The sequence below is a fragment of the Mus pahari genome, chromosome 9 (genome assembly GCF_900095145.1).
Source record: "Mus pahari chromosome 9, PAHARI_EIJ_v1.1, whole genome shotgun sequence".
Taxonomy (NCBI): Eukaryota; Metazoa; Chordata; class Mammalia; order Rodentia; family Muridae; genus Mus; species Mus pahari.
The window spans coordinates 49,011,141-49,023,370 of NC_034598.1; the positions used below are offsets into that span (position 1 = coordinate 49,011,141).

General features: G+C 43.2%; 1 protein-coding gene and 2 non-coding genes across 3 annotated transcripts in view; all 3 read right to left on the bottom strand.

Moving 5' to 3' along the window:
- Nucleotides 1-3,170, bottom strand: part of Atp5f1b (ATP synthase F1 subunit beta) — a 7,068-nt gene extending 3,898 nt beyond the window's left edge. The window contains exons 1-7 of the mRNA XM_021204532.1: nt 2,948-3,170; nt 2,331-2,513; nt 1,935-2,109; nt 1,357-1,478; nt 943-1,127; nt 373-531; nt 149-271 (exon numbers count right to left, since the gene is read on the bottom strand). Of these exons, the coding sequence (XP_021060191.1) occupies nt 149-271; nt 373-531; nt 943-1,127; nt 1,357-1,478; nt 1,935-2,109; nt 2,331-2,513; nt 2,948-3,074 (1,074 nt within the window). The 5' untranslated portion in view covers nt 3,075-3,170. The remainder of the gene's footprint in view (nt 1-148; nt 272-372; nt 532-942; nt 1,128-1,356; nt 1,479-1,934; nt 2,110-2,330; nt 2,514-2,947) is intronic.
- LOC115064797 lies at nt 1,210-1,281 on the bottom strand. Its single transcript, XR_003844609.1, has one exon. It is a non-coding gene; the product is annotated as a small nucleolar RNA SNORD59 (small nucleolar RNA).
- On the bottom strand, nt 2,189-2,262 carry LOC115064798. Its single transcript, XR_003844610.1, has one exon. It is a non-coding gene; the product is annotated as a small nucleolar RNA SNORD59 (small nucleolar RNA).
- Nucleotides 3,171-12,230: the final 9,060 nt, after the last annotated feature.

Genomic DNA, 12,230 nt, shown 5'->3' on the forward strand with positions numbered 1-12,230 from the left:
CTGGGACTAAAGGCGTGCGCCACCACGCCCAGCGCCAAAAGAATTCTTAACTGTGAACCATCTCTCTAGCCCCAAGTATAATACAGTTTTATTATTTCCCTAGGTTGATTTTACCAACTGAAATCTTTATCCACTTAGTTTTCCTTACCTGCACCGAGGTGATAGATCCCTTCTTGGTAGTGGTGATCCTTTCCTGCATTGTACCCATGTCAGTGGCTAGGGTAGGCTGGTAGCCTACAGCAGAAGGGATTCTGCCCAATAAGGCAGATACCTAAAAGACAGAAGTAAAGAACAAGGGTCTTAGGTGTCTACATCTTTCTTCTAATATGCCCAAATGGCTCAACACACCAGGCCTGGAGGCTTCCCTCCTACCTCTGAGCCAGCCTGGGTAAAGCGGAAGATGTTGTCAATAAACAGCAGGACATCTTGGCCCTCCTGGTCTCTGAAGTATTCAGCAACGGTCAGACCAGTCAGAGCTACTCGGGCTCGAGCGCCAGGTGGTTCGTTCATCTGCCCATATACCAATGCTACCTGTAAAACATACACAAGTCAGAAAAGACAGCAGAGTAATAAGGAAGCCACCTAGGAATCCAAGATTCCCAATCAGAGAAAAGAGAAGAGAGAGTAGGGGGAGCACTAATAGGGTCTCCCACTGGATGCCAATGTTTCTGTCTGCAACATTCATGAAATTGAGAACACTGGAAATAATTTCTAAACTAAAAATAGGACTGAAATATATGAGTGGGTTCCATTTTACACCTTCAAATCAAATCAGCTTTCAAACTGGATTACTTATTTATCAAAAAAGTCTAGAAATATCTCACACCAAAAGTGTACATTGGTATTCTGGAAAGTGGTGTTGTTGGGAAGAAAAGTATTTTGTTTACAGAACCCCGGGCCTGTCACATCGAACATAACATTAGTTTTCTGAATGGAGCTCACCTTGGAGGTGGCATCTTTTAGGTTGATAACACCAGATTCAATCATTTCATGGTATAAATCATTGCCCTCACGGGTCCTCTCACCAACACCAGCAAATACAGAGTAACCACCATGGGCTTTGGCGACATTGTTGATTAACTCCATGATCAGCACTGTCTTTCCAACGCCAGCACCTCCGAAGAGTCCTAGGTTAAGAAGAAATATTTCAGATCTCTGCATTCCCAAATTAAACAGCCATCAAAAAATGTTCAGTTCTGCCCATTTCCCCCTTCTCAGGAATTGCATCTGGCTTCAGCAAATTCAGAAGAACGAAAGTCAGAAGCTAATCATCAGTGAAGGCTGTCAAACACATTCAAAAGACGGTGTTTCCATTCTTTACTGCATTTGGAAAACATGGACCAAAAACAAACATACCGATTTTCCCACCCTTGGCGTATGGGGCCAGCAGATCCACAACCTTTATCCCAGTTACCAGAATCTCCTGTTCCACACTCATCTCTATGAACTCAGGAGCCTCAGCATGAATAGGAGCGAATCTGTAAGGTCAGGGAGAAAAGGGTCAGAACCAGGCACCATGCTCAAAAGCCACTTGCCACTGCAAACAGTCAAGTCTAATCTTGTCCAAGCAAGCTGTTACGGAACATCATCTCTCTGCAATAAAAAATACTGTCTCAAGAACAAAAAAATCCTCTTTCTTGATATTTTCCCTTTACTTAATATAACAAAATTTCTTTATATACCAATAAGAAAATAAAGACCTGTAAATTGTAGAGAATCCATAATGTAACACAGCCTTAAAAAAATTAACAGGGGGTTCTATGTAGCAAGTTTTCAACAATCCAAACTTCTGTACCTTTATTTTCAATAACTGAATACAACAGAAATTGAAGTAGTACTGTAGAAAAACTTTGCTTTACTACCAGTTATTATCCTATTGTGTACAAGTGCAAGAAAAGGTTCCCATGTTCACAAATGCAGTAAGAGAAACTTACTGTTTGGTTTTGATAGGACCTCTCTCATCAATCGGTTCTCCAATGACATTCATGATTCTGCCCAAGGTCTCAGGACCAACAGGAATTTTGATTGGTGCCCCTGAATCCAGTACTTTCTGGCCTCTAACCAAGCCTTCCGTGCCGTCCATAGCAATAGTTCTTACCGTGCTCTCCCCTGTCAATCAGCATTAACACGTTATAAGCACCAAAACCTCACCGTATGTAGTGAAGGGGGATCAAAAGCAGACAAGCCTCCCTCTCAGCACCTGAGTGTGGCTTCAGCAAACTCAGAAGAACGAAAGTCATTTGGTAAAGTCATCACAGAAGGGAGATGGCACGATCTTGTGTTATTTAAGCCTAACAAGCTCTCTCCCGCCTCTAAAAAGTCCTACTTACCTAAATGCTGGGCCACCTCCAAAACTAGTCTGCTGTCCCTGCCTTGCACTTCCAGGGCATTTAGGATGGGAGGTAACCCCTCATCGAACTGGACGTCCACCACGGCGCCGATGACTGCCACGATTCGCCCGGTGGCGGTGCCTGCCTTCGGGGCCGCAGACGCCTGCGCCGCATAGTCTCTGGCTAGCAGACAAAAAGATATTGGAAGGAGTTGGCGTTAGGACGGCTTAAGGTCACTGGAATCCCGGATTTATCGAGGGAAAGATAGCTGAGTCCAGGCTAAGTCTCCTGCAAGATAGGAAGCGGTGTGGAGAAGGCCACGCTGCAATCGGGAACCCACCCGCACTGCTTTCCCAACCTCGTGCACAAAACCGCCATTATTCTTGAGTTTAGTATCCCCATCAAAACCTCAAGGTCAAGGCAGCTGCCCGCCACTTTAGCCTCACAAAATGGGACGCTGCTGGTTCGATGAACGCTCCCACGGGCGACTGTCCTTGCACTCCCCGGCTGGACAGTAGTCCGCTGCCTCGGGATCCTTATGGAGAACGGATCCGATAGGCCCAAGCTCAAGGTCACCGGGAGAAGAACCGAACTCGCTCCTCCAGGAAGGCGCTTACCAGGATGGACCCCGGCGGGAGCAGCTCGCAGTAGAAGCTGCGCCTGTGGCAGCGCCGCCGAAGGGCTGAGTCCCCGCAAGGCCCCGGAGGCCGAGGCCGAGGCCACACGGCCCACAAGACTCAACATGGCGGAGTCCGGGTGGAGACTGAGTGCCGCAGCGATCCTCTCCGCCGGTCCTGCAGCTGGGGCGGGGCAACCTCCGCCGTAGGCACAGTCATTGGGCGATCTTGCTGTTCGTCATCAACACTAACGCTCCTATAGGGTAAAAAACTCAGAGTTTATAAGCTATTGGTCTAAACTGGTGCCAATCTGAAAAATCTGTTTTAATTGGAGGAGCCGCCCTCTAAGCCTCGAAACCTAATTGGGCATTAGGAACGTCAGTAGGAGAGGTTTTCGGCGGAACTACGTTGAAATAAAGGGGCGGGGTTCCGTTGAACGTGTGCACTAGGCCGTCTTTGACCGTCCTTGGACCTTGAGTTAGGTGAGGATGAGTGGCGGCGTCCTCAAAGTCAGGAACCTTCTGTGGCTCCAGAACGTGGGGTTTCCTCGACAGTAGTGAGGGTGGAAGTTTACAGGCGGCCCAGCAGGTCCGAAACCTAGAGGCTCTTTATCATTTAAATCCGTGCAACGAAAGAAACTAAAGCAACCCATCCTTCGACAGAAGTTCTGCAGCGAGGAGACAAGGTTATTTATTTATAACACTCGAGGGGTAATTTAGAGCCACCTACGTATGTAAAAGAATTGCCCTAAGCAGATGTGCTGACAGAACCCTGTAATTCCAGAACTTGACAGGTGCAGGGTCAAGAGTTCTACGGGGCAACTGAAGCCCCTTGAGACCCTGTTTCAAACACAAAATGGAAGGTCAGAAGTAATAGACCTTGGCTGTTATATGTGTGTGCAGAAATCCGTAAAGGAGAAAGGGAGAATATGCTAAGCGAACCTTTGCCTGGAACCACATTTCTTCAGTTTGGTTGTAGTTAAGGAAAAACAAAACAAAACCAAAAACGACCAAATAGGGAGATGCCAGGTCTCAAAGGACTTTTGAATGAAAGTGGGGGCTGGCCAGAAGTGTGTGTTGCTCTAGGATGGAAAGTCACAGAATCAATGACATCCTTGCCTGAGATATTCACTTTATTCAGGGACAATGGTGATGGGGTGGAGCTGTAACAGAGAAACCCTTAGTCTTCCTATGAGAATACACATGGCTGTAGTATTGCACCTTTTTATTTCCTATCATCCTCCAGTACTTCCCATTTTTCTGCATGATGATGAAAAAAGTTTCTCAGTTTGACAGTGGAGAGCTAGCAAAGGCTGTAGCAGGGGGAAAAAGGAATGAACCCATATTCTAGCAATTACATGTATGTGTTGTTGAAACAGACATGCCTTGGACTCAAGCAGTTATGCTATCTCAGCCTCCCCATTCATAAGATAACATCTAATAACCTTGCTAAGTAAGGAAGAGCCCAATGCAGGACAAGATGTTGCACTCCTGTGACACCAGCACTTAAGAGGAGGAGGCAGAAGTTTAAAATCATCCTGAGCTACATAATGAGTTGGAGGCCAGCCTACTGGATAACACTGCATGACAATAAGTAATAAATTCATCAAATTCAGAAAGAAAAGAACCAAAAAGAATGTCAGCATGTGATTAGCAAGTAGAAGAAAGAAATATGGGGCAGAAGAATAATAAGAGGATCCGAGGAGGTAATGCAAAGAATCAAAAGGCTGGTCTGGTGAGACATCTCAGTGGATTAAAAACATACACTTCAAAAAAAAAAAAAAAAAAAAAAAAAACATACACTTCGGGCTGGTGAGATGGCTCAGTAGGTAAGAGCACCTAACTGCTCTTCCGAAGGTCCGGAGTCCAAATACCAGCAACCACATGGTGGCTCACAACCATCCATTACAAGATCTGACGCCCTCTTCTGGAGTGGAGAGTCAGGGTGATGTAGTGGGAAGCTGTCTCAGTAGACCAATGTTAAGAGTGCTGTGCTGGGATGCAGAGGATGGTTCCCGAGTCATCTTCAGTCACTCTCCACCTTGTTTCTTTTCTTTTCTTTTAAACATTTATTTATTATGTATACAGCATTCTGCCTTTACGTATCCTGCAGGCCAGAAGAGTGCACCAGATCCCATTACAGATGGTTATTAGTCACCATATGGTTTCTGGGAATCAAACTCAGGAAGAGCAGCCACCGCTCTTAACCTCTGAGCCACCTCTCCAGCCCCTGTTTGTTTCTTTATATACATGTATATGGCTGTTTTACCCTCATGTATATCTGTGCATCATGTGGATGTGTGCTACCTTCGGAGGCCAGAGAGGACATTTAAATCTTCCTGAAGTTACAGACAGCTGTGAGTCTCCTCTGTGCACTGGGAATAGAATCTAGGTCCTTTGAAAGAATAGCCAGTGCCCTTAACCATTAAGATATCTCTCCAGCCCTTCTCCATCTTATTTATTTACTATTATCTTTTAGAATTTTTGAGACAGGACCACTCTATATAACCCTGACTGCCCTTGAACTCTCAGGCAGAGAGTGGACCAGGCTGGCCTCGAACTCACAGAGATCTACCTGCCTCAGGATCCTACATCTTGGGATTAATGATGTATGCCAACACTCCAATCCCAGGTTATGTTTTAAAATAGAATCTTTTCACTGAACCTGGAGCTTACTGTTCTGATCAGAGTGCCTGTCAATGAGGTTCCATGATCTTCGTCTCTACCTCCCAAGGTTTGGTCGCCACTAGCATGGCCCCTCACCTCCAAAAAGAAAAAAAGCAAGATGACAAGAGCAATTTGGTCAATACTTGGGCTTTGGGATATAACTTTGTGAACCTCATAAAACCAGGTGTGTGACACGTGCCTATAAGCCCAGCACTGGAGAAGTGAAAATAGGATCCAGGAAGCTGGGGTGATGGCTAAGTAAATAACTTTACCAAAGCTGATGATCTGAGCTCTATTCCAAGAACTCGTATGGTAGGAGGGAAGAAGTAACTCCTGTGCACACTCCTCTCACTTCCATGTCTGCCCTGGTCATCCTGGCTACATGAGACCCCACCTAAAACAAACAAAGCTCCAGGCACAGTGGTACACACTGTAACTCAGGCAGGCCAACCTGGTCTCTATCTATATAGGAAACTCCAGGCCACTCAATACTTCTCATAGAAAAACTTTGTCTCAAAATAAGTAAATTAACTAATTAATATCAAGAATTTCAAAAGTCCATTACAAGATCTGACTCCCTCTCCTGGAGTGTCTGAAGACAGCTACAGTGTACTTACATATAATAAATAAATAAATAAATTCAAAAGTCATGTAAATAGTTAAATCCATTTGAGTTTAACAAGTAGGAAACTCATTCCATGTGGGAAATTAGTTGAATGGTCTGTATCTAAGCATAGGACATTGGAGTGGAAGTGTTTGAGAAGGACTAGGAAGCATGGTCTTGTTGGAATTGGGGTGACATTGTTGGAAAAGTGTCACTAGGGGTGGGCTCTAAGGCTCTCAGCTACTTCTCCAGCACCATGCCTGTCTGCTTCCACTCATGACAGTGGGCTAACATTCTAAAACTATAAGCAAGCTCCCAACTAAATGCTTTCTTTTTTTGAGTTGCTTTGGACCGGACATGGTGGCTCACGCCTGTAATCCCAGCACTTGGGAGGTAGAGGCAGGCGGATTTCTGAGTTCGAGGCCAGCCTGGTCTACAGAGTGAGTCCCAGGACAGCCAGGGCTATACAGAGAAACCCTGTCTCAAAAAACAAACAAAAAAAGAGTTGCCTTGGGTATGGTTCTCTTCATTGGGACAGAGCACTGACTAAGACAGTCTCCCCATGTTGTTCGCTAAGTTACTGTTCTATAAACAAGGCTGGCCAGGAACTCGCAACTTCCCACTACTATCTCCCAACTTACAGATGTGCACCACCATTCCCAGCTCAAAAATCTTTTTCCTTTTTAGAGACAGAGTCTCACTGTGTAACTTGCTATGTAGACCAAGCTGGTTTTAAACTCACAGGTCCAGCATGCCTCTGCCTCACAAGCATTTTCTTTTATTTTTATTTTATGGGCATGTTTTGCCTGCATGTATCTTTATGAGAGTGTCAGATCTCCCTGGAACATACAGACAGTTGTGAGCGGTGCTGGGATTGAACTCCGGTCCTCTTAATTGCTGAGTCATCACTCCATCACAAGCAAGCTCTTTGTGACTATTGTCATGCATGTGTGTACTGGCTGGTTTTGTGTGTCAACTTGACACAGGCTGGAATTATCACAGAGAAATGGGCTTCTGTTGGGAAAGTGCCTCCATGAGATATAGCTGTGGGTTATTTTCTCAGTTGGTGATCAATGGAGGAGGGCCCATTGTGGGCGGTGCCATCCCTGGGCTGGTAGTCTTGGGTTCTATAAGAAAGCAAGCTGAGAAAGGCAAAGGAAGCAATCCAGTAAGTAACATCCCTCCTTTAGTGATGAACAGCAATGTGGAAAGTGTAAGCTGAAAACCCTTTCCTTCCCAACTTGCTTCTTGGTCATGATGTTTGTACAGGAATAGAAACCCTAAGACACGTCTTTCTGCATCTAGAGCGAAAACTTCTATGGTTCAGCTAGAATACATACGGAAAACAGGAGCCAGACCAGGGCAGAACCTTGATCTTTAATAAGGTTTCATCAGACAAGTGATTTCATCAGACAAGTGATTTCTCTACCAGTTTAATTATGAAAGGGCCAATAATGGGGATAATCTCACTGGGCTGTTCTAAGCATTAAACAGAATATTCTAGAAATTACGCACATAGCTGTTTTGTCGGCACGTAATCTGTCCTCTCTGAAATCAGAAGAGGGTATCAGATCCTCTGGGACTGGTGTTATATAGTGTAGGGAATTGAACCCCCAATCCTCTGGAACAGTACCCAATACTCGTAATTGCTGAGCCATTTGGAGTAGTTACTTTTATTATAGAGACTGGAGAGATGCCTCAGTGGTTGAAAGCTAGCTGGTTGCTCATGCAGAGGCCCAGGGTTTGGTTTCCAGTGCCCATAGGGAGGCTTACAACTGTAATTTCAGTACCAAGGTGTCTTAGGGTTTTACTGCTGTGAACAGACACCATGACCAAGGCAAGTCTTATAAAGTCAACATTTAATTGTGGCTGGCTTACCTGTTCAGAAGCTCAGTCCATTATGATCAAGACAGGAACACGGCAGCATCCAGGCAGGAGGAACTGAGAGGTCTACATTTTCACCTGAAGGTTAACAGAATACTGACTTCCAAGTATCTAGGATCTTAAAGCCCACACTCAGTGACACAACTCCAACAAGGCCACACCTTTTAATAGTGCCACTGAGCATATACAAACCATCACACAAGGAATATGACTAACCTCTGAAACTAGGCATGTATGTGGTGTACATAAAAGCAAGTTAAAAACAGCCATACACAGGGAGTAAGACTTTTTAAAACATTTTCTCTTTTTTATGTATGTGTTTTGCCTATTGTATGGACATGGGTACTACATACATGGCTAGTGTCGACAGGTCACATGGCATCTGATCACTGGAACTGAATTATGGATGGTACACATACCAGGCACATACACACTTTTTTTGTTTTTGTTTTTCAAGACGGTCTTTCTGGCTGTCCTGGAACTCACTCTGTAGACCAGGCTGGCCTCAAATTCAGAAATCTGCCTGCCTCTGCCTCCTGAGTGCTGGGATTACAGGTGTGCCCCACCGTGCCTGGCCACATACACATTTCATAAAAGCCCATTGTGCTCATGTTTGTCACCTTATAATTTTGTTAACTTTTAATGTTTTCCTGCAATAACCCCCTGACCTTACCCCCCGCCCCCACCAGTTCTGGGGGGTTGAACCTAGGGTCAGGTAAGCATTCTACCACTTAGCTATATTGCTGGCTCACTTTACTGAAACCAGACCTGTTAAAACTATACTAAAAAATAACTGATTAGCTTTGGTTGAGATAGTATTAATTGGCTTTCTGAACTAACTTTTTATAAACTCCTGGCACTATATTTCTTGGCTGATAACCACATCCAAGTGATACTTCCTGTGAAATCCAAGTTCTGTCAGGTCTAGCTGGCACACATTTATAATCACAAGTGACTGTGTCCTTAACTGGAAGCATCACCAGCTTTATGAAAAATATCCCAACTCATCTAACAATATTGACAATCACACTAACCAAGTCCCTGTATTCCTCCTGAACCCTAATCTTTTTTTTTTTTTTTTTTTTGGTTTTTTGAGACAGGGTTTCTCTGAATAGCCCTGGCTGTCCTGGAACTTATAATTCTTGAGAAAAAAATTCCACTGTAGTTTTCATTACCCATGAGGAACATATTCCAGGACCCCTAGCAGATATCTGCAACTTTGTATAATGCTAAACCCTATTTTCTTTGTATGTAAATGATTATGGTAAAACTTAACCAACACTTTAGGCATTAACACAATTATTTTTTCAGGGTTCATAATTAAACCCATGAATGAAATGCTCACTGTGCCATGTGCCCAGACCACAATAACTTTGTTATATGAAAATGGTCTTTCTCAAAACCCATCAGTATACTATACTTATCCTTATGTTGTGATGACCCACTGCCTAGATGATCTGAGCTAAATGAGTCATGGCTTTATTTTGGGGTACTATTAACTAAGGCTGGGTCTATATTTATCGAACCTATTTCCACAGCCATTCTCAACTTTATTATATCTAAGTACACTGTAGCTGTCTTCAGACACTCCAGAAGAGGGCGTCAGATCTTGTTACAGATGGTTATGAGCCATGGATGTTGTTGCTGAGATTTGAACTCCGGAACTTCGGAAGAGCAGTCGGGTACTCTTACCCACTGAGCCATCTCACCAGCCCGAAATCCAATTTTTTAATTATTATTTTTTCATTTTATTGCATTGTTTTGCCTGCATGTGTCTGTATGAGGGATTCAGATCACCTAGAACAAGAGTTGTGAGCTGCCTTGAGGATGCTAGGAACTGAGTCTGGGTTCTCTGGTAAAGCAATCAGCATTCTAATTGATAAATCATCTCTCCAGCCAGAAAACCCAATTTTTACCTAGAACAGAACTCGAGGCTATAGCCCAGAAATAGAGTTCTTGCTGACATGATAGAACTCATTAAGAAATGATCACACTGGTACAATACTTATCTAGCATTCAGGGTGGAAGCAGGATTGCTAAAGTCAAGACCAGCTTAAATCCCCTAGCAGGAATCAATCAAAATACAAAAACAGGGAGCTGGAAAGATAGCTCTGCAGTTCGAGTATTGCCTGAACATCTAGAGGACACAGGTTCAATCTCCAGTACTCTCGGGGTACACATTCATACATGTAGACAAAACATGTACACACAAAATCTGAAAAACAAAACAGTAAAAAACCCCAAATCCTCCTTCCTGAAAACCTTTTGATTTTAGCTACTATCTCCTTAAAACAATGAGTTTGGTGTGTTCTTTAGAGCACAGGAACATACTTTTAATTTTAAGTCAGTGGTTCTCAATCTGGATCAAAGCAGTAAGCAAGGTGACACTGCTAAAATGCAGGAGTGAAAATGTACAGGAGGACAACACATTCGCTTTTATTTCAGTCAAGTCACAACACTTGTCTGGCTGCTGCCAAGTGCCCACAGCCTCCCATTTACAGACACACTTTACAGGGTTTCCTGTGACAGTACAGCAAGCCTCTTTGTTCAAACAGGACCAGTTCCAAATTTTCCCTCAAAAAAAAAAAAAAAAACCAAAAAACCAAAAAACCCTCCATTCCAGTAAGGGGTAAATACATGAAATTACAGCAAACAGACACTTAAAAGGAAAGCCAAGAAATCTTCCAACAGTTTATTAGAAAGAATGTAGACATTTAAAAAAATCCCCACTGTCATGAACATAAATTGAGGTTTTCCAGCCAGGGCATAAGCTGAAATCAAAACAGAAAATAAAAAAATCCAATAGTGTATTTAACATTTTCCACTCATTTGCCATACTGACTGTGCAAATACAAATCTGGTCTAAAATGTACATACTCTCAAGCAACAATGTACAGCTTTCTTTGTCCTCCATGCTAAGAGATGTAAAAGCTTAAGGGCCAAACAATACCAAATGTATAGGCTTCAAAAACCATCTAAGTTAGGGCATCCACTAGTTTTTGCTAAAATACACCTGAACACTGNCAAGTGATCACATACAATGATGTAAAGTACATTTTTTTTGAAAAATAAACTTTAGTGGAATAATTCTGAAAGGTATCCTGGAAGAATGGCAGGGTATCAGTTTAAGGTATTAGCCAATTTGTTTCCGCCTCCTATAAGTCCATGGTCTAGGATCTAAAAATTTCATCTTTCCCTAAGCTGAGAGCGTTCCTAATGTGTAAGTATTTGGGTTATGATGAAAGACTTAGATGAAATGCAATTATTCATCCGAGCTGCTGGAGCAGTTGCCTAGGATCTCAACTGCCTCATGGAATCCTGGGAAATGTTCATGCATAAGGATACTGCCTTAGCTGACTTAAATCGCCCCATACAATGGTACATAATCAACCCTTAGTGAAGCCTTTAAAAAAAAAAAAAAAAAAAAAGGTTGACAAATGGGTTACAGGAGGCAAGTACAGCATATCTGCCTTTAGAGCTATCAACTCAGGGATTTTCTCAATTATGAAATCTTGCAGAAGTTATTTTTCTTTCTCAAAATCCAGGCGATGACAACATTCCTTACTCCAGATCTGGCATTTCTGAAAGAATTTTGGAAACAAGTCAGCAAGGTCTACAAGAGAACGGCCATAGCACCTAACACTTACAAACGGTGGCAACAAAACTGAGCGCTCCTAGCAATCATGTGAACACTTATTTACAAACTGAACATGTAAGCACACCTTAAACAATAAACCCTTTCTAAGAATGTGACAAGACTTTTTGGTTCTTAGTTCACGAGCCCATTTCCAAGCCTGGAAATGCCCTCTCCTTTCTAATAAGCTAATCCTAGTCCATGCCTTATTGGAGGCTAGAGACATGGCTCAGAGGTCAAAAGCTCTGGTTACTCTCCTAGAAAACCCAGGCTCAATCCCCAGCACCTACACGGCCGCTCATAACTGGTTGTACTCCACATCGAAGGGCTCTGATACCCTCTTCTGTCCTCCCAGGCAACAGGTATACATACAGTGCAGATACATATTCAGGTAAAACATAAAATAATAATAAAAAAAGTATCATTTTCCGTCCACATTTGCTGGTGGTGGTTAGGATTTTCATCTAACCTGTACTCTACCACTCTTGTGCTTAA